Source organism: Heliangelus exortis, chromosome 5 (assembly GCF_036169615.1).
Source record: "Heliangelus exortis chromosome 5, bHelExo1.hap1, whole genome shotgun sequence".
NCBI classification, from domain to species: domain Eukaryota; kingdom Metazoa; phylum Chordata; class Aves; order Apodiformes; family Trochilidae; genus Heliangelus; species Heliangelus exortis.
In genome coordinates this window covers 2652325-2680269 of record NC_092426.1, presented here as the reverse complement: position 1 = coordinate 2680269, position 27945 = coordinate 2652325, and the positions used below count along the sequence as shown (strand labels likewise).

The 27945-nt window shown below is 54.4% G+C and overlaps 1 protein-coding gene across 6 annotated transcripts in view; it reads right to left on the bottom strand.

Annotated features, from left to right (window-relative positions):
• Positions 1 to 1024: 1024 nt before the first annotated feature.
• FRMD6 (FERM domain containing 6) overlaps positions 1025 to 27945 on the bottom strand; it is a 46898-nt gene continuing 19977 nt past the window's right edge. For 2 of the 6 annotated variants that reach the window (XM_071745167.1, XM_071745166.1), the window contains 13 exons: positions 14899 to 15082; positions 14125 to 14215; positions 13772 to 13914; positions 12762 to 12838; positions 10832 to 11018; positions 9786 to 9941; positions 8524 to 8589; positions 8370 to 8438; positions 7240 to 7414; positions 4327 to 4662; positions 3017 to 3142; positions 2188 to 2279; positions 1609 to 2075 (listed from right to left, as the gene is read on the bottom strand). In XM_071745167.1, coding sequence (XP_071601268.1) covers positions 1791 to 2075; positions 2188 to 2279; positions 3017 to 3142; positions 4327 to 4662; positions 7240 to 7414; positions 8370 to 8438; positions 8524 to 8589; positions 9786 to 9941; positions 10832 to 11018; positions 12762 to 12838; positions 13772 to 13914; positions 14125 to 14215; positions 14899 to 14997 — 1902 coding nt within the window. In that variant the 5' untranslated portion in view covers positions 14998 to 15082 and the 3' untranslated portion in view covers positions 1609 to 1790. Of the gene's footprint in view, positions 2076 to 2187; positions 2280 to 3016; positions 3143 to 4326; positions 4663 to 7239; positions 7415 to 8369; positions 8439 to 8523; positions 8590 to 9785; positions 9942 to 10831; positions 11019 to 12761; positions 12839 to 13771; positions 13915 to 14124; positions 14216 to 14898; positions 15083 to 25332; positions 25451 to 27945 lie in introns of those variants that run through there. The other 4 variants (XM_071745165.1, XM_071745169.1, XM_071745168.1 and 1 more) reach the window with 4 other exon arrangements.

The following is a 27945-nucleotide window of genomic DNA, read 5'->3' as shown; positions in this document are numbered from 1 at the left end:
TGGGGCAGCTTTGGGGGAGATCAAGAAGCTTTAGGGGACACCAACCTCCTGCTCCTCCTGCCAGCATTTGGCTTTCTACATTATTTTATCATTTTTCCATAATTTTTCCATCATGCCAGGGAAATCGAGCACTGTGGTCCTGATGCTCTCCCCTGCCAGCTCCTCTATTCCAATAAAACCCCTTTTTTTTTTTTATTTTGCACTGTGCTAAATAGCTCCACATTCATTTTCCTTTTGGTACCAGCTCCCCTTTCTCCATTCCCTCCCCCAACACTTCTTAGAAAAATAAGATTGTGCTTATTTATAAATTTTTTGTTTGTTAAGAAAAGTTTCCAGGGTTTGTTTTTTTTTTTTTGTCTGTTTTTTTTTTTTAAAAAAAAGGTGGTGTATCAAAATATGGCAAACCTTTGGCTGTCAATCTCTAAACTCTTAATTAAAAATATTGACTAAAAAGGCATTTGTGCTGTGAGCATTTGCTGCTGTAACTTTTTTACCCTCCAAACCTGATGGTCAATACTCCACCTGGGCAGGACACACACTCTGGTTTGTTTCTTGGTTTGGTTTTTTCCACCATCATCCTTTCAGCAGAACTATTCCAACTGTAAGAGGTTTAAAAGATGCAGGAAAAGCCTTGGAAAAATCCAATGTCCCCCTCCCAACCTGGTGGCACGTGGATTCTTCTCCAAAGTCTGTTTGCTCACCTTAGTGCTTCCAAAAAGAAAAAAGAAGAGGGTGGTTGCTGGGCTTGGTTAAAGATGAGAGGCAGATCCTTGGTGTAAAAGGCATTTTAGAGCAGAAGGAAAATGCAAACGGGTCTGTAAGATCCAGACATATATAAATATAAATCCCTCAAGATATTTATATATGCAATCTCTAGATATTCAAGCTTGGATGCAGGATTGCAATAGCCTTCCAGGTGACTTTTTTTTTTTTCCTCCAGCCTCCTTTGCTTTTCTTTTTCCTGGGTGGGTTGCGTCGTCTTTTTATTTGTGGGTCGTTTGTTTTTTTTTGGTTGGTTTGCTTGGGCTTTTTTTCCTCAAAAATAATAAAAAAAAAAGAATAAAACCAAGCTGCAAATGGCTCCAGCCACCTCTCTGGGATGGCCCTGGCCATGTTTTTTGGAAGAAGTGGCTTGATGCTCTGCCCCAGGAGCTGCTGGCTGTGCCTTCCTCCAGGAAACATCCCCCTCACCCGAAGCTCCCTGGCTTCTTATTGCTTAATTCTCCCTTTCCCCTACTGGCCTCGAGGGTATTTATTTACATTTCTTTGGCTTTGACTCTGAACACAACAGTCTGGCACTTTTCTCTTCGGCAGTGTCACTTGCCACCCAGCCACCAGTTGCCACCGAGCCACCAAACCGGAGCCGCCGGCAGCGCTGGGGATGGGGGCAAGGAGCAGAAGTGGCCACTTGGCCACGAGGCAATGAGAAAACACGGGTTGGCTTCTGCTAGCTCCAACATCTGGCTCTCCCCCCAACTGCTGTTGGGACACAAGACAACTTGTGCTTTGCACAAACTCATCCAGAGGAGAAAGGATGCTGGGGGCCACCGGTGTGACCCCACCATGCTGGGGGGGTCTCCATCCATCCAACCATCTATCCATCCATCCATCCATCCATCCACCCATCCATCCCACCTGCTGTCAGGACCATCCTCCCAGCGCCGTGGTTTCCATGGTCTCGTTTTTTTTGTTTGTTTTTTTTTGGAGTGGTGTGGGACGGGGGGAGAAGGTGATGGTGACAGCCCCCGATGCTTCGGGGGAAGCCCCAACCTTTCCCCACCCCGCAGCGCTCAGACGACGAACTCGGGGACTTCGTCGTGGGTGAGATCCAAGGAAAAGTATTTGCTGGTTCTTTTGACTGGGAAGGTCTCCTGGATGTTGATGCACTGCTGGGCCAAGCAGCCATTGCAGTAGAGCCCCTCTTCCTCCAGGCCATGGGCACAGCCAAAGGTGTAGCTCTGGGCTGTGTCCTGGCAGAGGTTGGCAAGCTGCAAGAAGTCCTTCTGGTAGAGCCGAATGTCATCCAGGCTCAGGCTGTGCCTGTCTGTCGAGGTCTTTGGTTTCCTGCACGTCGTCTGAGGGAAGAAGAGATGGGGCTCAGGACCCACCAGGGAGCCAGAGGGCTCGGGGAAAGCCAAAAGAAGAGCTTTGGGGTGCCCCAAAAGCCCCGCCAGAGCTTACCCTTACCTGGGGTAAGGAGTCAGTGCTCTGCCCTCGCAGCTTCACCACCGTCTCCGAGGAGCTGGAGGTGGAGGAGCTGATCTCCTTCACTATGAGCCCTGCAAGGGGGAAGAGGAGGGTGAGAAGGTTACTTTGAGGCTTCTCATCCCTCTTGGGATTGTGTCTGCTGCCTCTGGGGACTTGTCCTTGCTTTGGGGTGAAGGCACCCTCAGCTCAACAGGGCCCCGCTGGCTCCGCTTTACCAAATCAAAGAACCCTTTTGGTTGTTAAAGAGCTTTAAGATCATCATTAGCCATTAGGATCATCATTAGCCATTAGGATTATGATTAGCCATTAGCCATTAAGATCACCATTAGCCCAGCACTGCCAAGGCCACCACTAAACCATGTTCCTCAGCACCACATCTCCAGGGCTTTGAAATCCCTCCAGGGATGATGAGGGAAGAATCCACAAATGGCATCCCCAGCCATCCCCAGGGAATTCTGCACCCCAGACACCTCCCAGTAGCTCTCAGCATGGAGCTGGAAGGGTGGGTGACTCCCTGGTTGCAGCTCTGGAGAAACCAGGCTCCCATGTGTGCCAACAGCCCCTGTGCTCATGGGAACAAGTGAGGAGTAGTCAAGAAAACCAGAGCAGGGGCCAGAAAATGAGCAAATGGTGTCCATCACCCCTGGGCAGCTCCTGCCACCATCCCCACCACCTGCACCTCTCCTGACCAACCCCTTTTTTTTTTTTTTTTTTCACCAAATTCATCCCATCTTTCCTTTGACCTATTGAGCAGACAGCTTTCCCAGGCATCCCAATCCAGTGGAATTCCAAGTGGCCACCACCTTACCTGAGTGCCCGTTGAACTTGCGTGAGAGCAGCATGTCCTCAGTGATGTAAACACACATCTCAGGGCTCACCTCCAGCTCCCCAGCCTGCTCCAGCTCCCGGGGGTCATCCACCAGCATCTCGATTTCTGCAGGCACAGGAGGAGATGGGACATCTCACTGGTGCCCACCTCAGGAGCACAGTCCAACCCCCAGCTGGAAAGCCCTTACTGGGACAGGAACTGGGACATCAGGGACTGCAGTGGGGCTCGTGCCCACTCCTGAGGGGTCCAGGGGGACCCAGAAAGGCAGGAGAGGAGCAGTGATGGATGCTCAGGGGGGATATGGAAGTAGAAGAAGCAGCAGAAGTAGAAGAAGAAAAAGAAAAGAAAAAGAAGCAGAAGAAGCAGAAGCAGAAGAAGAAGCAGAAGAAGAAGAAAAAGAGGAAAATGAAAATGAAAAGAAGAAAAGAAGCAGAAGCAGAAGCAGAAGCAGAAGCAGAAGAAGAAGAAGAAGAAGAAGAAGAGGAAAATGAAAATGAAAATGAAAAGAAGAAAAAGAAAATGAAAAGAAGAAGAAAAGAAGAAATAAAAATAAAAATAAAAATGAAAGAGAAAGAGGAAGAGGAAGAGGAAGAGGAAGAGGAAGAGGGAGAGGGAGAGGGAGAGGGAGAGGGAGAGGAAGAGGAAGAGGAAGAGGAAGAGGAAGAGGAAGAGGAAGAGGAAGAGGAAGAGGAAGAGGAAGAGGAAGAGGAAGAGGAAGAGGAAGAAAGAGAAGAAAGAGAAAGAGAAAGAGAAAGAGAAAGAGAAAGAGAAAGAGAAAGAGAAAGAGAAAGAGAAAGAGAAAGAGAAAGAGAAAGAGAAAGAGAAAGAGAAAGAGAAAGAGAAAGAGAAAGAGAAAGAGAAAGAGAAAGAGAAAGAGGAAAAGAAAAAGGGAAAGAAAGGAAAAGAAAAAGGAAAAGAGAAAAAGAGAAAGAAAAAGAAGAAAAAGAAAAAAAAAGAAAAAGAAGAAGGAGGAGAAGAACAGCAACAACAGGAGAAGAGAAGATGAGGAAAAAGAGAAAGAAGAGGATGAAGAAAAATAGAAGGAGGGAAAAGAAGAAGGTGAGGAGGAGAAAGAGGAAGATGAGGAGGAAGATCTCACATATGCCCAAGGGCTTTCTGAGCTGGGAGATGAGATGCAGGGCACTGGGAAGGGCTGCACCCCTGCACCTTCTGCGGGGCAGTGATGCAGGCTCAGGGGGGACCTGGGGACATGGGGACACGGTGACAGCCACTCCCCACCCACTCCCACCCCCAGGGCTGTCAGAAGGATTGGGCACCTGGTTCCTCACCATCATCCTGGGAGTCCTCCTCCAGCCGGTCCTTCCCCCCGCTCTCCACGCCGGAGGTGTGGGAGCTGCCGTGGCTGGTCATGGAGCTGCAGGTCTTCAGCTTACGGTGGGTGCTGGCAGCTGAGAAGCCGTCCTCGGGTCCCACCTCCCTGGCTTTGGGGTCTGCCTCGATGCCCGAGGTGTGGGAGCTGCCGTGGCTGGCGGTGGAATGGCGGGAAAGGCGCTTGTGCCGGATGCTGCCGGCGCTGCTGCCGCTGGCCCGCGACCGCTTCTCCAGCTGCTCCATGTCCAGGTCCAAGGTGTCACTGATGTAGGACTCCCGGTACTGCTTCTTCTCTGCCGGGCCAGCAGCACCCTGTCAGCACCTGGCAGCATCAACCCCGACCCCTCGGGGTGCCCTGGGTCCCACCACCCACCGTATTCTGGGGCCACTTGTCAGCTGAGCTCAGAGAGGTGGCACAACAAGGGACAAACCTGTCCTGGTGGCGTTTGGAGATGGGGAGGTGGGGTGGGGAGACTCGAATGGGCTGTGATCTGTGCTGAGACATCCCTCTGCAGGAGGATGAGGAGGATGAGGAGAAGGAGAAAGAAGGAGAAGGAGAAGGAGAAGGAGAAGGAGAAGGAGAAGGAGAGAAGGAGAAGGAGAAGGAGAGAAGGAGAAGGAGAAGGAGAAGGAGAAGGAGAAGGAGAAGGAGAAGGAGAAGGAGAAGGAGAAGGAGAAGGAGAGAAGGAGAAGGAGAAGGAGGAGAAGGAGAAGAAGGAGAAGGAGAAGGAGAAGGAGAAGGAGAAGGAGAAGGAGAAGGAGAGAAGGAGAAGGAGAAGGAGAAGGAGAAGGAGAAGGAGAAGGAGAAGGAGAGAAGGAGAAGGAGAAGGAGGAGAAGGAGAAGAAGGAGAAGGAGAAGGAGAAGGAGAAGGAGAAGGAGAAGGAGAGAAGGAGAAGGAGAAGGAGAGAAGGAGAAGGAGAAGGAGAAGGAGAAGGAGAAGGAGAAGGAGAAGGAGAAGGAGAAGGAGAGAAGGAGAAGGAGAGAAGGAGAAGGAGAAGGAGAAGGAGAAGGAGAAGGAGAAGGAGAAGGAGAAGGAGAAGGAGAGAAGGAGAAGGAGAAGGAGAAGGAGAAGGAGGAGAGAAGGAGAAGGAGAAGGAGGAGAAGGAGAAGAAGGAGAAGGAGAGAAGGAGAAGGAGAAGGAGAAGGAGAAGGAGAAGGAGAAGGAGAAGGAGAAGGAGAGAAAGAGAAGGAGAAGGAGAAGGAGAAGGAGAAGGAGAAGGAGAAGGAGGAGAGAAGGAGAAGGAGAAGGAGGAGAAGGAGAAGAAGGAGAAGGAGAAGGAGAAGGAGAAGGAGAAGGAGAAGGAGAAGGAGAAGGAGAAGGAGAGAAGGAGAAGGAGAAGGAGAGAAGGAGAAGGAGAAGGAGAAGGAGAAGGAGAAGGAGAGAAGGAGAAGGAGAAGGAGGAGAAGGAGAAGAAGGAGAAGGAGAAGGAGAAGGAGAAGGAGAGAAGGAGAAGGAGAAGGAGGAGAAGGAGAAGAAGGAGAAGGAGAAGGAGAAGGAGAAGGAGAAGGAGAAGGAGAAGGAGAAGAAGGAGAAGGAGAAGGAGAAGGAGAAGGAGAAGGAGAAGGAGAAGGAGAAGGAGAGAAGGAGAAGGAGAAGGAGAAGGAGAAGGAGAAGGAGAAGGAGAAGGAGAGAAGGAGAAGGAGAAGGAGAAGGAGAAGGAGAAGGAGAAGGAGAAGGAGAGAAGGAGAAGGAGAAGGAGAAGGAGAAGAAGGAGAAGGAGAAGGAGAAGGAGAAGGAGAAGGAGAAGGAGAAGGAGAAGGAGAAGGAGAGAAGGAGAAGGAGAAGGAGAAGGAGAAGGAGAAGGAGAAGGAGAAGGAGAGAAGGAGAAGGAGAAGGAGAAGGAGAAGGAGAAGGAGAAGGAGAAGGAGAAGGAGAAGGAGAAGGAGAAGGAGAAGGAGAAGGAGAAGGAGAAGGAGAAGGAGAAGGAGAAGGAGAAGGAGAAGGAGAAGGAGAGAAGGAGAAGGAGAAGGAGAGAAGGAGAAGGAGAGAAGGAGAAGGAGAAGGAGAGAAGGAGAAGGAGAGAAGGAGAAGGAGAAGGAGAAGGAGAAGGAGAAGGAGAAGGAGAAGGAGAAGGAGAAGGAGAAGGAGAAGGAGAAGGAGAAGGAGAGAAGGAGAAGGAGAGAAGGAGAAGGAGAAGGAGGAGAAGGAGAAGAAGGAGAAGGAGAAGGAGAAGGAGAAGGAGAAGGAGAAGGAGAGAAGGAGAAGGAGAAGGAGAAGGAGAAGGAGAAGGAGAAGGAGAAGGAGAGAAGGAGAAGGAGAAGGAGAGAAGGGGAAAAAAAGAGAAGGAAGAAGATGAGGAGGAGGAAGAAGATGAGGAGGATGAGGTGGAAGAATAAGAGAAGGAAAAAGAGGAGGAAGACGAGAAAGGAGAAGAGGAGGAACATGAGAAGGAAAAAGAGGAGGACAAGGAGAACGAAGATGAGGAGGAAAAGGAGAAGGAATAAGAGGAGGACAAGGAGAAGGAAGAAGAAAAGAAGAAGAAGAAGCAGAAGAAGAAGAGCAACAACAGGAGGAGAAGGAAGAAGATGAGGAAGAAGAGAAAGAAGCGGATGAAGAAAAACAGCAGAAGGAGGGAAAAGAAGAAGGTGAGGAGGAGAAAGAGGAAGATGAGGAGGAAGATCTCACGTATGCCCAAGGGCTTTCTGAGTTGGGAGATGAGATGCAGGGCACTGGGAAGGGCTGCACCCCTGCAGGCTCTGCGGGGCAGTGATACAGGCTCAGGGGGGACTTGGGGACATGGTGCCAGCACACTGCCAGCACACTCCCACCCCCAGGGCTGGCAGAAGGATTGGGCACCTCGTCCAGGCAGAGAGGTTGTGTGGGAGCCCATCAGAGGTGGGATGGACCCTTTGGGGGGGACAGACCTACCCTCGTTCTCCTCCAGCTTGCGGACCTGGCGCAGCACGGGCTGCAGGTTCATGTAGAGCCGGTGGCTGCTGCTCAGCAGCTGCAGGAGGTGACGGGAGCGCAGGGGGCAGCCCGTGTAGTAAATGAGCTTCCTGGCTGAGGGCAGCCCGTCTGGCAGGATCTCAAACTTCTTCCCCTACAGGGGAGAGGGAGAACGTCAGCCCCGGTGAGAAAAAATCCTCACCCAGCCCTGGTGATAAAGGGTCTGGAGCAGAAGTCTGCCCAGGAGCAGCTGAGGGAGCTGGGGGTGTTGATCCTGGAGCAGAGGAGGCTGAGGGGAGACCTTCTGGCTCTCTGCAAGCCCCTGAGAGGAGGTTGGAGCCAGGGGGGGTCGGGCTCTGCTCCCAAGGAACAAGGGATGGGAGAAGAGGAAAGAGCCTCAAGTTGTGCCAGGGGAGGTTTAGGCTGGAGCTGGCGAAGAATTTCTCCCTGGAAAGGGTTGTCAGGGCCTGGACATCCCCATCCCTTTCCCCATCCCCATCCCTTTCCCCATCCCCTTAGTGGTGGCCTTGGCAGTGCTGGGTGAACAGTTGGATGTGATGATCTTAAAAAGTTTTTTCCATCCAAAATAATTCCATTATTCCAGTCCAGGAATGGAAACTCCAGGGAAGGTTTGGGTTGGAGCTGGGGAACAATTTCCTCCAGGCTGCCCAGGGCAGGGCTGGAGTCCCCATCATCCCTGGAGGGGTTTCAGAGCCCTGGGGATGTGGGGATGAGGGACATGGGGCAGGGGTGGCCTTGGCACTGCTGGGTTATGGTTGGACCTGATGACCTTAAAGGTCTTTTCCAACCAAAACAATCTGATGATTCTATGAGGTCTGTGCAACAGCACCTTCTGCACAAATCAGAGAAATTTTTCACTGGGAGGGTGCTGAGCCCCTGTGCCAGGTTTCCCAGAGAAGCTGTGGCTGCCCCATCCCTGGCAGTGTCTCAGCCCAGGTTGGATGGGGCTTGGAGCAACCTGGGCTGGTGGGAGGTGTCCCTGACCATGGCAGGGGGTGGGGATGGAGGAGCTTTAAGGTCCCTCCCAAACCAGTCTGGGGATCTGTGCCAGTGGCAGGGATGCTCTTCCTGGGGATGGTGGCACTCACCACAAACACCAGTTTCCCCACGTTTGTCCAAGGGAAGTCATAGAGCAGCTGCTTTTCTTCATCCAAATTCTGCAAACAGAGGAGAGGAGGGGTCTGTCTGAGGGCTCCAGCAGCAGGCAGGGATCTGAGCCATTGCTCTCTCTCAGCATCCTACCTGGAAGATCTGGATGCCCCGTGTTGTCAGCCCCAGTGTCAGGGATGCTTCCACCTCCCTTTTGTCCTAAGAGAGAAAAAAACCCAAAAGGATGTTTTTTTAATATATGATTTGCAGCATGAGGTGGATAAATCTGCCCTTCAGTGCCTCCTGTTGCTACCCCATAGAATCATTTAGGTTGAAAAGACCCTTAAGATCATCAAGACCCATTAAGATCAATCCCAGGTGCCTGCTGCCTCCTCACCACCCAGGAACACTCCAGCTTAAGGGGCTGGAAAAGGAGTTTAACCTCCAAAAAACTTGGAAGGTCCCAGATATGGACCTGGGGGCAATCCTAACTTTGAATTCAACCCGCTCCCACCCTGGGCTTCCTGAAGGCTTCTCCTCTTTAACTTCAGTTGGGCCCCTCAGTTCAAGAAGGACAGGGAAGTGCTTGAAAGAGTCCAGCGCAGAGCTACTGAGATGATTAAGGGAGTGGAACATCTCCCTTATGAGGAAAGGCTGAGGGAGCTGGGGCTCTTTAGTTTGGAGAAAAGGAGACTGAGGGGTGACCTCATCAATGTTTTCAAATATGTAAGGGGTGAGTGTCAGGGAGATGGAGTTAGGCTTTTCTCAGTGGTGACCAGTGATAGGACAAGGGGTAATGGGTGTAAATTGGAGCATAGGAGGTTCAAGTTGAATATCAGAAAGAATTTTTTTACTGTAAGGGTGACAGAGCCCTGGAACAGGCTGCCCAGGGGGGTTGTGGAGTCTCCTTCACTGGAGACATTCAAAACCCACCTGGACATGTTCCTAGGGGATGTACTCTAGGGGGCCCTGCTCTGGCAGGGGGGGTTGGACTAGATGAGCTTTCGAGGTCCCTTCCAACCCCTAGGATTCTATGATTCTATGATTCAGGATGCTACAAAATGGGTTGGGAACCACCAGCTCCCAGCAAATCAATGGCTTTTCCTGGGACAGGAAACCCAAAATACATTCCTTAGGGAAAGGATACTGAAAAATAAGATCCCAGAAACCTCAGAATTGCTTCCTCACATCCCAGCAAACCTCTCACCAATCCAGAACATGTCAAAAATGTCCAAAGCATCAAAAGCTGCAATTCCCTTGAGAAGCACAACCCAGGAGACTGCTCTGCTCCTTGCAGGGGGTGTCAGTCCCACTGAAGTTCTTCGAATGCTTCAGAAATAGCTCAGCAGTTGCTCCTTGCAATAAAAAAGCAGCCCTTAACCTAAAAGCCAGGCTGGGCTCGTGGCCAAACTCACCTTGTACAACCTGTAGTAGTGCACAGCCACATCATCCAGCCTGATGGCCTCCTTGATGTACTTGAGATGGGCTTCAGAGGCTGTCAGAGCAAACTGATCCTTGTGCATGTTTGGGACGTGCTTCAGGATGTAATCCTTTCCCCTCTTGGCAACCACCTGTTAGGAGGAGAAGATTTTCCAAGGGAGATGCTCCAGGCTCAGACATGGAGGTGCTGGGGAGGTCACAAAGGTGCTGGGAGGGCTGGAGCAGCTCTGAGAGTTGGGGGTGTTCAGGCTGGAGAAGAGAAGCTGCAATGGGGAGACCTTAGAGCACCTTCCAGTGCCTGAAGGGGCTCCAGGAAAGCTGGGGAGGGACTGGGGACAAGGGCAGGGAGGGATGGGATCAGGGGGAAGGGTTTCCAGATGGAAGAGAGATGAGATGTGAGGAAGAAATAGTTTGGTGTGAGGGTGCTGAGCCCCTGTGCCAGGTTTCCCAGAGAAGCTGTGGCTGCCCTACAACCAGAGGGCTGCAGACAGATGTGGACAGGGACAGTCAGGGGTGATGTGGTGGCCTGAGGTGACCCACACCACTGCTGGTGATTTCCCTGGGTGCTCCAGGGATGCTCACGGGAGCTTCCTTATATACTGGACTGGTTTGGGTTGGGAGGGACCTTAAAGCTCCTCCATTGCCACCCCCTGCCATGGTCAGGGACACCTCCCACCAGCCCAGGTTGCTCCAAGCCCCATCCAACCTGGGCTGAGACACTGCCAGGGATGGGGCAGCCACAGCTTCTCTGGGAAACCTGGCACAGGGGCTCAGCACCCTCACAACAAACTATTTCTCCCTCACCTCTCACCTCTCTTCCATCTGGAAACCCTTCCCCCTGATCCCATCCCTCCCTGCCCTTGTCCCCAGTCCCTCCCCAGCTTTCCTGGAGCCCCTTCAGGCACTGGAAGGTGCTCTAAGGTCTCCCCATTGCAGCTTCTCTTCTCCAGCCTCAACACCCCCAATTCCCAGCCTGGCTCCAGAGCTGTTCTCACCACCAGACCCCCGGGGTCTCACTTACCCAGGAGGGGAAATAGGCTTCTGGCTCGAAGTACTTCCCGTAGTGTTTGTTTCTTTTGAAGTCCCCCAGGTCTGCCTGGAGGGCGAATGCAGTCAGGAGGAAGTAAACCTCTTCCCGCAGGACACACTGGGAATGCAGCACCTGCTTCCTGAGGTGCCAGTAGTAATAGTACCGGGCTGTCCTGTCACTGCGGGGGAGCAGAGGAGAGAGGGGAGGAGGAGAAGGGAGATCACAGAATCCCTGAGTCATTTGGGTTGGAAAGGAGCTCTGGGATCCTCAAGTCCAACCCTTGATCCACTCCCCCCGTGGTTCCCAGCCCATGGCACTGAGTGCCACATCCAGGCTCTTCTTAAAAACCTCCAGGGATGGAGAATCCACCCCTTCCCTGGGCAGCCCATTCCAATGCCTGATCACCCTCTCTGCAAAGAATTTCTTCCTAATCTCCAACCTAAAGGTGCCTGGGAGCAGAGCCCAACCCCCCCTGGCTCCAACCTCCTTTCAGGGAGCTGGAGAGAGTGATGAGGTCTCCCCTGAGCCTCCTCTTCTCCAGCCTCAACACCCCCAGCTCCCTCAGCCCTTCCTCACAGGACTCGTGCTGGATCCCTTCACAGCACCCCACAAAGCATCCCAAAGAAACTCTCAGAACCCCACAGCACCCCACAACATCCCAGAGCATCCCAAAGCAAAACTCCCCATCCCATCCCAAAACTCTCAACAGCCTGCAGCATCCCACAACTCCCCACAGCATCCAGCAATATCCCATAGCACCCCACAGCACCCTACAGCACCATACTAGTACCCCACAACTTTCCACAGCACCCCACAGCATCTCACAACACCCCACAGCATCCAGAAATATCTCGTAGCACCCTACAGCACTCTACTACATCCCACAGTATTCCACAACATCCCACAGCATCCCACATCACCCCACAGCACCCTACTACATCCTACAGCACCCCACAGCATCCCACAGCAACCAACAGCACTCTACAACATCCCACAGCACCCTACAACATCCCACAGCACCCCACAGCACTCTACTACATCCCACAGTATTCCACAACATCCCACAGCATCCCACATCACCCCACAGCACCCTACAACATACCACAGCACCCCACAGCATCTCATAACACCCCACAGCATCCAGAAATATCTCGTAGCACCCCACAGCACCCTACAACATCCCACAGCACCCCACAGCATCTCACAACACCCCACAGCATCCAGAAATATCCCGTAACATCCCACAGCACCCTACTACATCCCACAACATCCCACATCACCCCACAGCACCCTACTCCACCCTACAACATCCCACAGCATCTCACATCACCCCACAGCACCCTACAACATCCCACAGCATCCCACAACATCTCACATCACCCCACAGCACCCTACTCCACCCCTACAGCAACCCACAGCATCTCACAGCACCCAACAGCACCCTACAACACCCCACAGCATCCCACAGCACCCAACAGCACACTACAACATCCCACAGCACCCCACAGTATCCCACAGCACCCTACAACATCCCACAGCACCCTACTACATCCCACAGCATCCCACAACATCTCACATCACCCCACAGCATCCTACTCCACCTCTACAGCAACCCACAGCATCTCACAGCACCCAACAGCACCCTACTACATCCCACAGCATCCCACAACATCCCACAGCACCCCACAGTACCCTACTACATCCCACAGCATCCCACAACATCCCACATCACCCCACAGCACCCTACTCCACCCTACAGCAACCCACAGCATCTCACAGCACCCAACAGCACCCTACAACATCCCACAGCACCCTACTACATCCCACAGCACCCCAGGGCTGTGCAGCCCCAGGGACTGGTGCCAGAAGCAGGGGCACCCCAGGGTGCTGGTGTAGGAGGGTTTTGGGGTTCCCACCCTACCTGATGAGGCGTCCATTCTCCACGTAGTACTGCACTCGGAAGTGGATGATCATGGGGGGGCCAAACTGGTCGATCCCCTGGAACCCAGGAGATATTCAGGGCTCCTGTGGGGACCCCAGCATTGCACCCCAGCCCCTCAGTTCCCTTGTGCCCCCCTCAGTGTCCCCCTCCCCATCCCAGGGTGAGAGCCCCAGGGAAAAATTCACTCCCTAAGTTTTTTTTTCTCCCAAATGAGCATTTCACACCCGTTTTTTTTCTCCCAGTTTGGATTTAAGCAGCAGGTGGGGTTGCAGTCCCCCATCACTGCTGTCCCTCTGCTGTCACCCACAGGGTCCCCATCTCAGGTGCCACCTCAGTGCCAGCACTGGGACCTCACACCAACCAACCAACCAACCAACCCCCTTGGCCTGGTGCATTGCAAGAATTAAAAAAAGCTTTGAGGAGGGGAGAAAAAAAATTAAAAAAACCCCAAATTTATAAACTGTCAGGGACTGGCCTGGTGCATCGCAAGAATTAAAAAAACCTTTGAGGAGGAGAGAAAAAAAATTTTAAAAACCCCAAATTTATAAACTGTCAGGGATTGGCCTGGTGCATCGCAAGAATTAAAAAAAGCTTTGAGGAGGGGAGAAAAAAAATTAAAAAAACCCCAAATTTATAAACTGTCAGGGATTGGCCTGGTGCATCGCAAGAATTAAAAAAACCTTTGAGGAGGGGAGAAAAAAAATTTTAAAACCCCCAAATTTATAAACTGTCAGGGACACTTCTGAAATCTGCAGGGGTAGAAATAAAGGAGGAAAGGAGGGGGGGACACGTCCCCAGCTGGGTCGTGTGGTGGCCCTGGGGGTGACAGCCACCAAGCACCACCTGGGTTTGATCCCCCCTGCAGACCCGGGGCCCTCCCCAGCCCCACGCCGGTTGCCAGCCAAGTGGCAACCGTGCCACCCCCCCTGTCCCCCCCTGTCCCCCCCCGCCACCGCCCCTCGGCTGCGTTCCCGCCTCTTGGAAGTGACCTGGGACGGGGACAGAGGTGGCCTTACTGCTGTCAGCTCTCCATGCAAGACCTCACCGCTGACCTTGCTGGCCTCCTTCTTCCACTCCTTGGGGCAGTACTTGTAGAGTTTCTGGGCCAGGTCCATGTAGACGTGCTCATTGTCTGGGTGAGGGCAGAGGTGACATCAGTGTCCCCACCCTGAATGTCCCCTCCAAGCCCTGCCCTGCTCTCCTGGACCCATAAACCTCCTCCTCACTTAAGCAGAGGCCACCAAAGGGCTGGGTTTTTTGGGCCCACGTTGAATGTCACTGCTGACATCTGGCTGGAGCAGCCAGATGCCACCAAACCCCTGGCATTAAGGTCCTGGCTTACTCTGGATGACGCTGAGCCCGAAGAGGTGACAGTCCTTCAGCCTCAGGAGGTCACACACCTGCACCAGTAACTCGTGGCACAGAATCTTCACCTGCAACAAAAACCCACACATGGTCCCTGCTGCAGCTGCACCCAGCCCAGACAGGAGCACTGGACCCCCCCTACAAGTAGGGGGGTGACAAGCTGGGACATGGGGCTCATTTTTCCATGAGGTCAACTTGGAAGACCCTAAAAGCAGGGTTATACATGAGGGTGCAGGGTCAGAACTCCACAGGGGATGGTTGGATGGGGCTTGGAGCAACCTGGTCCAGTGGGAGATGTCCCTGCCCACGGCAGGGGGTTGGAACTGGATGAGCTTTAAGGTCCCTTAAAGTCTGGGATTCTGGGATGCACAACAGGAGGGATTTCAAAGCCGTGTGCTGAGGGCCATGGGTTGGTGCTGGGTTAATGGTTGGACCTGATGATCTTAAAAGGTGTTTTTCAACCAAAATGATCCTGCCCATCTATGAACTGGCACCCAGGGAGGATGCAAGGACTGAAGGAACCTTCCCCTCCTCCCCGTGACACCCCAGGGGTTGCCACACCTTTGGTCCACACCCAAAATCCCGGGGTTGCCAGCAGCACGTCAAGGCAAGAAGACACAGGAGAGCATGAAAAAAACCCCAAACCATTGCTACATCCTCAGAGGGGAATTTCTTGGGCAGGCTGGAAATGAAAATCCAACACTCCTGGCTGTGATACAAGTGTCAGTGCTCGGGGGGGGTGGTGCCTTACATTGATGATGATGTTGAGGGAATCGTCGTTGGGGAGGAAGATGCAGACGCTGCGTCGGTCCTGCATGACTCGGTTGTTGTGGAAGCTCAGTTTGTTCATCCTTGGTCTGGGCTCGGGGCTCAGGGGGGGTGGGGGGCACCTCACCGGCGGGCCGGGGCGGCCTCGGTCCCCGTGGGTGCCATCCCTGGAGGAGAGAAGGAGAGAGTGATGGGAGGGACCTCTGAGGCCATCACGTCCTGACCTGTCACCACCACTCAGTGCCACTTCAGTCTTTCCTGAAACACCTCCAGGGATGGTGACTCCAGCACTGCCCCGGGCATCCATCCCAATGTCCCTCTCCACGAGGAACTGCTTCCTGAGATCCAACCCAGACCTCCCCTGGAGCAGCTTCAGGCTATCTCCTCTCCTCCTGTCACTCATTGCCCAACCCTCACCTGACCACAACCTCCCTGCAGGTGTAGAGAGTGATGAGGTCCCCCCTGAGTCTCCTCTCCTCCAGGCTGAACACCCCCAGCTCCCTCAGCCTCTCCTCACCAGACTTTCCCCAAGGGAAAGGGAGAAGGAGGATCATAGAATCATGGAATTGGCTGGGTTGGAAGGGACCTCAGAGCTCATCAAGTCCAACCCTTGATCCACTCCCACTGCAGTTCCCAGCCCATGGCACTGAGTGCCACATCCAGGCTCTTTTGAAATATCTCCAGGGATGGAGAACCCACCCCTTCCCTGGGCAGCCCATTCCAATGGCTGAGCACCCTCTCCAGAAAGAAATTCTTTCTCATGTCCAACCTAAACCTCCCCTGGCACAACTTGAGACCTCTTGTGCCCTCTTGTCTTGCTGAGAGTTGCCTGGGAAAAGAGCCCAACCCCCCCCTGGCTCCAACCTCCTTTCAGGGAGTTGGAGAGAGTGATGAGGTCTCCCCTGAGCCTCCTCTTCTCCAGCCTCAACACCCCCAGCTCCCTCAGCCTCTCCTCATAGGATCTGTGCTCGAGTCCTTTCACCAGCCTGGTTGCCCTCCTTTGGACCTCCTTTGGATGCTGAGCCAGTGCCTCATCCTTCCCACCCATCACCACCTCCCCACAAAAGCCAGGGCACCCCAAACCTTTCCATATACCCAGCACCATGGTGAGGGAAAGGCTCAAAAGAGCAGCTCAGGCCCCCCCAAAAAACCCAACCCAGCAGTTTTATCCTCCCGTGGGTTCACAAAACCCTCAGAAAAGGCTTTCCTGGAAGGAATCCTTGAAAATCTAAAGGTCTGTCTGCTGGGAACACACCCAGCTCTGCCACAGCTTCAGCAGTGTGAGAGGTTCTGCTGTGAGGGGTTGTTGGGGGGTCCCAGGAGGGTCCCTGCCCCTTCCAGCATCACCCTCCAGCTCCAGCACTTTATGGGGGTTACACAAACCCAACCCCATTGCTAACAACAGGGATTTGCAGCAGGAATCACCAGATCCTGCTGTTCCACCTAAAGCTGTGCTGGGGCCACATGGGTGGATCCATCCCAGCACCAACAGCAGGCAATTGGGATTTCTGACAGCAAAGCAATTCCAGAGGAGGCCCTGGAGCTGCTGGGAGGGCTGGAGCAGCTCTGCTCTGGAGCCAGGCTGAGAGAGTTGGGGGTGTTGAGGCTGGAGAAGAGAAGCTGCAATGGGGAGACCTTAGAGCACCTTCCAGTGCCTGAAGGGGCTCCAGGAAAGCTGGGGAGGGACTGGGGACAAGGGCAGGGAGGGATGGGATCAGGGGGAAGGGTTTCCAGATGGAAGAGAGATGAGATGTGAGGAAGAAATAGTTTGGTGTGAGGGTGCTGAGCCCCTGTGCCAGGTTTCCCAGAGAAGCTGTGGCTGCCCCATCCCTGGCAGTGTCTCAGCCCAGGTTGGATGGGGCTTGGAGCAACCTGGGCTGGTGGGAGGTGTCCCTGACCATGACAGGGAACAGGGATTGGGTGATCTTTAAGGTCCCTCCCAATGCAAACCATTTCATGATTCTACAATTCTACAAAATACTTCTTAAAGCACTTTTAGCCCACAGCCCATCCCCAGGGACATAAATACACCTGTGATACCAGGAGCAACGACCTCTCAACCAGTTCACCATTTTCCTAACCTAGATTTACACTGGCACTGGCACTGAAGTGTCTCCCTCTTGCCCAAATATTTGCTGTGGTCTAAATGAAAATGCCTCTGGCTTCCAAAACAGTTTAACTCACATATTTGTACAGCAGGAAAGTAAGTGCCCTGAGGTGGCTCTGGGTTAGGGAATTACTGGGGTTTTGCAGGAGCCAGGAAATGCAGAGGTGAGGGATGGTCTCTCACCACATCCCTTGGGATTTGCAGCACCATGGTCCATGCAGCAGGGCTGTGCATCCCTGCCCTGTGGTTGTGCATTGCCTCTGTGCATCACGGGTTTGCACTGTGTCATGGAATCACAGAATCTTTCAGGTTGGAAAAAACCCTTGGGATCACAGAGTCCAACCATCATCCCTACTCCACAAAGTTCTCCCCTAAACCATAACCCCCAGCACCACATCTAAAAGAAACACAGCCAGGGATGGTGACCCAACCACCTCCCTGGGCAGCCTATTCCAGGGTCTGATCACTTTTTTTTTGAATTTTTTTTTTCCTAAACTCCACTCTGACCCTCCCCTGTGTCAGCTTGCAGCCATTCCCTCTTGTTGTGTCCCTGCCTGTGAGAAGAGACCAACCCCAACCTCTGCACAATGTCCTTCCAGGTACAGAGTGATGAGGGCTCCCCTCAGCCTCCTCTTCCTCACACTGAACACTCCCAGAGCTCCTTCAATTGCTCTGCAGAAGATTTATTCCCCAGGCCCTTCACCCCCTCCCTCTGCACCCACTCCATCATCTTGATACCTCTCTTCTACAGAGGTGCCCAAAACTGTACCCATGCACCACAGCTGTGCAGCACAGCTCTGCACCTTGGCCGTGCTCTGCATCACAGCTGTGCACTGCATCTGTGCAACATGGCCATGCATTGCATCCGTGCATCACAGCTGTGCACTGCATCTGTGCAACATGGCCATACATTGAATCTGTGCATCACAGCTGTGCACTGCATCTGTGCAACATGGCCATGCATTGCATCCGTGCATCACAGCTGTGCACTGCATCTGTGCAACATGGCTATACATTGTATCCGTGCATCACAGCTGTGCACTGCATCTGTGCAACATGGCTATACATTGCATCCGTGCATCACAGCTGTGCACTGCACCATTGCATCTGTGCAACACAGCTGTGCCTTGCATCCATGCACCATAGGTCTGTATTGCATCCATACATCACACCTGTGCACTGCATCCGTGCATCATGGCTATACATTGCATCCATGCATCACAGCTGTGCATTGCATCTGTGCAACATGGCCATACATTTAATCTGTGCATCACAGTTGTGCACTGCATCTGTGCAACACATCTGTGCATCGCATCCATGCATCATAGCTGTGCACTGCATCTTTGCACCACAGCTGTGCATTGCACCTGTGCAACATGGCTGTGCACAGCATCTGTGCAACACAGCTGTGCCTTGCATCCATGCACCATAGGTATGCATTGCAGCTGTGCACTACAGCTGTGCACTGCATCAGGCACACTGCACTGCCCCTGTGCACCATGCCACACACTCCCTCCATGTGCAGCTGTGCCTGTTTGCACTGCACTGGTGCATTGTGGCCATGCACTGTGGCTGTGCTTTGCACGTGTGAATCACAGTCACACAGTGCAGGTGTACATCACAGTCACACATTCCAGCTGTGCATCAGTCACACATTACAGCTGTACATCACAGTCACACAGTACACCTGTACATCACAGTCACACATTCCAGCTGTGCATCAGTCACACATTACACCTGTACATCACAGTCACACATTCCAGCTGTACATCACAGTCACACAGTACACCTGTACATCAGAGTCACACAGTACAGCTGTGCATCACAGTCACACATTCCACCTGTACATCACAGTCACACAGTACAGCTGTGCATCACAGTCACACAGTACACCTGTACATCACAGTCACACATTCCAGCTGTACATCACAGTCACACGTTACACCTGTACATCACAGTCATACAGTACAGCTGTACATCACAGTCACACGTTACACCTCTACATCACAGTCACACGTTACACCTCTACATCACAGCCCTGCCCCGACGTGACAGCTCCCAAACAGCCCAGCGCAGGGCCGGGTTTCAAGGTTCATTAAAAATCCCCGCGGTGAAAAACTGGGGCAGAAGGGATTTGGCAAAGGGCCGGGACCGGGCCAGGTGCCGGCAGCTCCCGTGCCCCAACCCAGGGCTGGGCGTGAAGCGACTCGCAGGGGCTGGGGCTGGGGCTGGGGCTGGGGCTGGGGCTGGGGCTGGGGCTGGGGCTGGGGCTGGGGCTGGGGCTGGGGCAGGGAGGACACCGCGTCCCTGCAGAGCAACCATGGCCCGGGGCCCCTCCTGCACCCTCTGCACCCCGATCCCACCCAAACATCTCCCGAGGGGAGCACGGGGCTATGTGCTGACTGCTGGAGCTGCAGCTGGTTCCTGGAGACAGCCACGGGCACAAACCAGTAAAAAAGGACGTGGAGGTGTTGGAGTGAGTCCAGAGGAGGCCCTGGAGCTGCTGGGAGGGCTGGAGCAGCTCTGCTCTGGAGCCAGGCTGAGAGAGTTGGGGGTGTTGAGGCTGGAGAAGAGAAGCTGCAATGGGGAGACCTTAGAGCACCTTCCAGTGCCTGAAGGGGCTCCAGGAAAGCTGGGGAGGGACTGGGGACAAGGGCAGGGAGGGATGGGATCAGGGGGAAGGGTTTCCAGATGGAAGAGAGATGAGATGTGAGGGAGAAATAGTTTGTTGTGAGGGTGCTGAGCCCCTGTGCCAGGTTTCCCAGAGAAGCTGTGGCTGCCCCATCCCTGGCAGTGTCTCAGCCCAGGTTGGATGGGGCTTGGAGCAACCTGGGCTGGTGGGAGGTGTCCCTGACCATGGCAGGGGGTGGCAATGGAGGAGCTTTAAGCTCCCTCCCAACCCAAACCAGCCTGGGATTCTCTGCCAGCTCCCTGCCAGCTGGGCCTGGGGCACAAAAAGCCCTTTCCAGGGGGATGTTCCTCCAGCAGCTCCCGCCAGGCACCAGCAGATTCTTTCCCAGCATCTGCTGCTCATCCCTACAATTCCAGCTTTGATTCCCCTGCCCCACGCTGCTGCCCTCCTCAGATCCCTCCTGCATTGCCATCAGGGATCAGCGTGGCTGGCTCTGAGTCAGGAAGAGCCCAGATTGCCTGGAGACTCCGTGCTGGGGACACGGCTCAGGAGAGGGAACCTCAACCCCGGGGCCAGTTTGGAAGGGGTTTTCCACCCGGAAAGCAAAGCCAGCTGGAAAAAAGACTGGGAATGAGGAGCCGGGCACGGAGCAGCCTCCACAGTGCTGGGATAGCCAGGTCTTCCAGCCAACTGTCTCTGCTATAGGGAAAAGAGCATGAAAACTCCCTAAAAATGTACAGTGAGCACCTCATACCGGGGCGATGTGGAGAAAATTCCTCGCTCCACCAAGTTTGCAGCCCAGGCTGCTGGAATCCCATCTCCCTGCCATGGGATAAACCCCGTGGCAAAGCTGGGCTGTAAAGAGAACATCCTGCAATAAACCTGTCCCCTGGGACAAGCAGCCAGGGCCACTTGGTGGGGATTTACCCAGCCCAGGGGTTACAGAGGTGGCCCAGGGCCCCAGTAAGATGGAGGTGGTGGAGCAGAGACTCTTCTAGGGAAGAGAAATTTCCAGTTCCAGGGTGGGGGATTTAAAATCCTTTGAACCTGGGGACCAAACATCACTTGGGCTGAGGGACTGAACATCTCTTGAACTTGGCAACTGAACATCACTTGAACTTGCCAGCTGAGGTGGACTTTGCTTCCCAAGCAGCAAGCACTCAGGTTCTGTGCACACCACGTGAGGCTGCTCTGCACGTGCAGCCATTCTTCCCTCCCCATTTACAAAAAACTCATTTCAAGAAGCATCCTCACCTCCACATCCAAAGGTTTGGGTCAGGTTTGTACCCCCATGGTCCTCACCAGACCATCCCAGTTGAGCCACCAGCTCAACCCAGCCCCCAAACACATCCACTCCCTTTTCTCCATCCCTCCAATACCCTCTCCCCTTTACCAAAACATCCATTTTCTCCTAAATCCTGCCCTGCCAGCCACCAAACCCACCACCAGGCTTTCGTTCCAGCCCTCCTGAGCTGAGGGAAGGGATTCAGCACGGGATCCATCCCCACGTAGGCAAGGGCCACCCCGCAGCCGGAGGCTGCCCGGAGCGCGGTGCGAGACGGGGGAAGATGAATTCACGGGGCAGGAATTTCTTGTTTTTGAAGAGTTTAGAGTCAGTTTCACCCCACATCACAGGGCGCCAGGTATGTGTGAGCTGTTATTACAAGTCTGAAGGCCGTCGCTTCACGCAGCCTCTACCAACCCCCCCAAAATGAGATTAATTCCTGCCTGCGGTTGCCCCGTAATTAAAATCGTCTCCAATTCTTCATGAACTCAACAGTTTCCTCCTAATGAAGAGAGGCAGATGAAAGAGACCTTCACTGGGAAAAAGGACTCGGTTATAAATATTACATTACTTCATCCACCACAAAAGCTATTTGGATGCTGGAAACTCAGCCTGGACAGCCAGGGGCCAACCCCACCAGCCCCACCAGCCCCAGCCGATGCCCCCCAGCTCTGGAGGCATCCAAAAAACCTCTGCAAGGAAGGTTCCCTCCATCCTATCTCCACCTCTTCAGTCATCCCCTTCCTTCTCCTCTTCCTCCCCTTTGGCTGCTGCGATGGAACCCACGGGCAGAGCTGGAGACACCCAGGGATGGCCACGAAAGGCTAAAATGGGACAACGGCCCCTTGGTCACCTCCCACTTGTGGCACAGCTGCAGTCCTTGCCAGCACTGGGGACAAGCCCCACGGGGATGTCACATCAGGGCATGGGGAAACACGGGCTGAGCCATGGCAGCTCAAGAATCCTCTCCCCCCATCCATCCTTCTGCTCTGCATGGAGCCAAACCTGGCCTGGAAGCACTGATTTTCCAGCCACCTGCACCCTGTGCCAGCATTATCCTCCCAGCCCAGGTCTCTTCATCCCCTTACTTTGACCCACTAAAAAAATAAATAAAGCTCCCCGGGCTCCAGCAAGGATGCAAAGAGCTGTGGATTTCACTGGCACGGGTTCCAGGGAGGGAGGGAACGGCGCCTGCTCTTCCTCTTCCCCCTCCTGCTATTCAACCGGCTCCTTCCATTTCATTTCCTTCCGGAAAACTTTGCCTGGAGCCTTCAGGATTAGAGCAGGATCTGCAAAGAGCAGCCAGCTGCATCAGGACTGGGTTGGAGGATGGATAGGGGGATCATGCTCAGGAGACCCCAGCTCTTCCATCTGACTCCTCTCCCCCTGCATTCCCAGGGGGAATTTCTGAACCATTCCCCCAGCACCACCAGCAACAAGCCCAAACCTCCCAGTGCTCCCATGGGCACCACTCCAAAGGACACAAAGGGATACAAAGTGGAGCCTTTGCTCCCCCTGTTCCGTGGGCAGGCTGCAGCCCACGCTGCCAGCATTATCCCTAAATCCTTTGGGATTTGTCCCTGGGCCTTGGCTAAGGGATCTGGACCACAAAGCAGCTGTAAGGGCTGGTGGCACCATCCTGCATCCCCTGAACACAGCCCTGAGCTTCCAAATCACCTACATCCCTATTAAATAATAGGGAATTTCCAGGGAGAAAGCACTTTTGGGGAGCCTCATCCCCAACATCTCCCTCCCAGGAATCCTCCTGTGCTTGGGATCAGCTCCCAAACTCGTCCCCTCTCCAGGGAATGCCCAGCGCCTGCCCGGTGCACACGGGGAGGGGAAAAAACCTAAGGATGCAGATGGAAAACCAACTCCATTTTATGCCAAAACACCCAGAAAGGGTCTGGATTACCCAAAGCCAGATCCAGCAAAATGCAGCCAAACCAAGAAACTTATTTTTTAAATCCTGGAGCGGGTTGGGGTGGGATTCACCTTCCCCCAGCTCTCCAGCTGGGATTGCTCCTCAGCCACGCCAGTGCCTCCATGAACTTCCCTGCCCCAGCAGCAACGGGGAAGAGCTTTTTGTTGTTGTTGTTGTTTGGGTTTTTTTCTATTTTGGGGGACTGAAAAATAGCCCAAACCCGCTTTTCAGAGAAGGCAGAAAAGAAAGCAGCAAAGTCAATCACCAAGCAGGCGGATATTTTCCCCACTGCCATCATTTGTGTGCTCCATCTGGAGTCCAAAGGCTGCTTTTTATTTTATTTGATTATTTTTTTTTTAGCAGGAGGGAGCTGACATCATCTTAATTTGAAATTCGCATTTATTTTTACATCTGGTCTGAATTAATCCTTTTTTTTTTTTTTTTTTTTTTTTCAGCGTCCTGACTTTCATGTAATGGAGTAATTGCTTACAGACTCCAGGGTTTAAAGAGCCCTGAATAAACCCAGTTTTCCAAAAAAAAAAAAAAAATAAAGAAATCCAGTCATCCAGTCCCTACCAACTGAACCCCAACACGCCTTCAGGACTGGGAGTTTGAAATAAACCAGCATCATTTTCCTAGCATGAAAACTCAAATTAATCCCTGCTCTAGCCAAGAGGGTGAGCAAACCCCATGGAAAAAAAAAACATGGACCCAAAGCTGGCCGGGAAGCAGCCAAGCTGAGATCCATCAGCACTGAAGCATCCCTGGAAAAGCAGAAATGGGCTCAGGGGGAAAAAACATCCTCGTGAGCAGGAAGGCAGCGGCCGTGGGCAGGGAAAAAAAAAGGGAATTCAGGACTGGAGACAACAGGAAAGGTTGTGAGGGGGGATGAGGGTCGGCATGGCCAAAGGATATGGGAACACCAAGTGTGGCCCTGGGATAGCTCAGCTCCATCCTGGGGCACTTCAGCACCCATCTCCTTGCTGCCCCGAGGGCACAATCTCAGTTCAAGTCCAACTGAAGTTCTGCCTGGGTTTATCCTCACCACTTCCAGAACCTGCCATTCCCAGGGGGATTCACGGAAAAGACCACCAGTGGCACCACCAGACACCAGTCCCCAAGTCATGGGACCCTCAGAGCTGGCCATGGGAGGCCCAGGTGGGGGGCTGTGACCCAGGGCCAGGATCCATGGGTGAGGGGACCAAGAGGTGACAGGAGCCACAGGGGTCACCCGTGGGCAAACACAACCCCAAAAAAAAAAAAGATCTCATGGACAAGGGGACCCTTGGGTGAGGGGATCCACAGGTGATGGGCTCCAGGGGTAGGGTGACCCATGAGCCCCATGGGGAGGGGGCTGCCTGGGCAAGAGTGAGCGTGGGTTGAAGGGTCCTTTGGGTGAGAGTGACCCAGGGCTGGGGGGATCTGAGAGTGATGGAGACCCCATGGGTGAGTGTTACCCAGAAATGAGGGGACCCGTGGGCTGGGTGACCCACGGGTGAGTATGATCCGTGGGTGAGGGGACCTGTGAGTGAGACCCGTGGGTGAGCGTGACACACAGGTGAGTGTAACCCACGAGCAAGGGGACCCACAGCCAAGGGTGACCCACAAGCAAGGAGTCCCAGTGGGCAAGGGGACCCGTGGGCAAGGGGACCCGTGGGCAAGTGTGACTCTCAAGTGAGGACTCCCAAGGGTGGGGGGGATTTGTGGGTCAGTGTGACTCTGGGGTGAGTGTGACCAAGTGGGGAGTGAACCCATGGGCTTGTGACCCACAAGCAAGGAGTCCCATGGACACAGGACCCACGGGTGAGTATGACCCACAGGCAAAAGAGGTCGTGGGCAAGTGTGACCTACAAGCAAGGAGCCCCGTGGGTGACTGTGACCCACAGGAAAGGGGTACAGCGGGCGACGGGACCCGTGAGAGACTGTGACCCACAAGCAAGGAGCCCCGTGGGCGAGTGTGACCCACGAGCAAAGAGTCCAGAGGGCGAGGGGACCCGTGGGCGAGTGTGACCCACAAGCAAAGAGCCCAGGGGGCGAGGAGAACCGTGGGCGAGCGTGACCCGTGGGCGGGGGGTGCCGCAGACGAAGGGTCCCGAGGGCTGCTGTGACCCCAGAGCCGGTGTCGGGGGAGCCGGGAAGGGGGTGTGGGGGTCCGGCCCGGGCTCTGCTCGCCCCCAGCCCCCGCCGGGCGGGCGGGCAGAGGAAATGACTCGCATTCCTGCAGCCGGAGCCGCTCGCACTTCTCGGCCACCAACCAACTCGGCTCGGCCCCCCTCTATCCCCACCAAAAATAATTTTTTAAAAAAGCGCAACAAGCAGCTGCCCCGGCCCCACAGACGCCCCGGAGAAGGAGCAGCCCCGGTCCAAACGAAACCCCACACCGGGCCCACCCTCGGCAGCACCGGGGGGGAGGCTGCGCCGGGCCGGGATAAACCGAACCGGGCTTAGGCGGGCTGAGAGGGCACCTACCTGCGGCTCCGGGGACCGTGGTGCCTGCCGAACCGAACCGAACCCTTCCGAGCCTAACCGAGCCCCGCCGTGCCGAACCGAGCCGTGCCGAGCCCAGCGGAGCCCAGCCCAGCCCAGCCCTGCCCGCCGCCCCCGCCCCTTCCCCGGCCGCACCGCCCCGAGCGGCACCGGCACCGCCTCCCGCCGGAGCCGGGACCCCGGGACAGCCCCCGGGACGGGACGCGGGAGGCACCCGAGGGATCCGGGCGCAACCCCGGCAGCCCCGGCGAGGGGACCCGAGCAGCGGCCCCGGAGGAGGCGCGGGAAGTCGGTTCTGCCACCCCCTCGGCCCGGTCCTGGGGGTCCCGTGTTCCCTTGGGGGAGAAGGAACCGGTTCGAGAAGAGACCTGAGCATCCCCCAGAGCAACCCCTCCTCAGCACGGTTCCAGGGGCCCCGTGGTCCCTTTTGGGAACGCGAGCCTGGTCTGAAAGGGACCTGAGCGTCCCCAGGGGAGGTCATCCCGCCCCAAACCTGGTCCTGGGGGTCCGAACCAGCTCTGGAAGGGACCTGAGCATCCTCTTGAAAGGGCACACAGTCCCGGGGGGACCTGAGCATTTCCCAGGAGAGGTCTCAAACCTCCCTAAGGAATATAACCCACCTGAACACATCCTGAGCATCCTTCTGGGGTGGCCTGGGCATCTCACACGTGCCCCAAGGTGACCCAAACATCCCTGGAGAGAGGGGACCCCAGTGCCCCCAGCCCAGGCTGTACCACCCGTGCATTAAGCCAGCTCGTAGGAGACAGGAGCAAAATTAGGGCCCAATTTTGCTGCCATTAAAGCTTCCTCTGGATGAGTTGAGCTGGTTCCTGTGATGGACAGCACGTCCCAGGGGCTAATGCACACACAGGTCCCTCTCCATGGGTGACCTGGGATGGGAATAGCAGCACCACCACCACCATAAATTAGCAGCAAAGCATCTCCACGTCGCTCCTTCCTCAGAAGTGCCATATGGTGAGATTGTTTGGGGAGGAGTTATTTATTCCTCACTTTTAAGTGCCTATAGGCATTTTTTGGGATGACCTGGGAGGCTGGCTCTGCCCCCGCAGTCTCTACAAGGCTCTGGGAGAAAACAACCACTCGTTCCCAGACCTAAATAAAGAGCAGCTCTGCTGTGAGCACCCTGATGCTCCTCTCTGAAATCTGTTTGCAGCTCAACAGATCCTGCTGGGTAATTACATGATGCAAGCGTGTGGTACTGGCAGCAGGGATCCAGTCTCCTCGTGGAAAAAAACCAGCCAGGCTTTCAGCAGAGCTAGGGCTGGAAAACCCTCGGCTCCTCTCCATGCCATGGGAAATTTGGGAAGTGTTCCCATCCGGCAGCTCAGTCCTGTTCATCTTGTGTTGAGTCCCCATGAAGCCACTTGTGCCCAATGCCACTGCAGGGCAGGGCATGGGCAGCACCCTGGCTGAGCAGGGATCACCATCCCAGATAGAAAGGGATGAGTTTTTTCCCCCAAAACTCACTCTGGAAACACCATTCCAGCAGATAACATGGGGGAATGGCCAGGTAGGGACCAAGCATGAGGCACATTTGATTCATTTAATTCAGCTCCTGAAATTGAGAATCCCAGACTGGTTTGGGTTGGGAGGGACCTTAAAGCTCCTCCATCCCCACCCCCTGCCATGGCCAGGGACACCTCCCACCAGCCCAGGTTGCTCCAAGCCCCATCCAACCTGGGCTGAGACACTGCCAGGGATGGGGCAGCCACAGCTTCTCTGGGAAACCTGGCACAGGGGCTCAGCACCCTCACAACAAACTATTTCTTCCCCATGTCCAACTTAAATCTACATTTGGAATTGTTGGTGTTGGCCTTTTCTCCCAAGGAACAAGGGATGGGAGAAGAGGAAAGAGCCTCAAGTTGTGCCAGGGGAGGTTTAGGTTGGAGCTGGGGAAGAATTTCTCCCTGGAAAGGGTTGTCAGGGCCTGGCCCAGGCTGCCCAGGGCAGGGCTGGAGTCCCCATCATCCCTGGAGGGGTTTCAGAGCCCTGGGGATGTGGGGATGAGGGACATGGGGCAGGGGTGGCCTGGGCACTGCTGGGGTGAGGGTTGGACCTGATGACCTTAAAGCTCTTTCCTATCCAAAACAATTCCCTGATCCCTCTTTTCTATGATTTTAGGGGAGGGAGCAAACAGGACTCATCCCCATTTCCCTCTGCATGGCGGAGGAGGCCGTGTCCATCCCACCCCATGGCTCTCAGCCTTCCAGCCTGGTGCAATCCACAAACCTGGCATCCCAGCTCCTGCCTTGCCTCAGAGGCTAAATAAAGCAGTGGGAAGAGCTCTTGAATACCAGCAAGGAGATCTATAAACACGTCCGGGGATGGCACGGATGCTCCTGCTGTTACCCAGCCCCGGAGAAATGCCACGGCTCGCTCCGGCGCTCCGGGAAAGATTCTCCAGGAATATCCACACACTCTGTGACCCCCCCGGCCCCGAGCTGGGGGGAGATTGGAAAGATGGACATGAGCCAGTGTCCGGTCTGCCTCTCCTCTTTGTGGAAAAAAAAAAACAAACCCCAAGCCCCAAGCCTCTGGTGACATTCCTCTTTCACAATTCCGGAATGAGCCTTG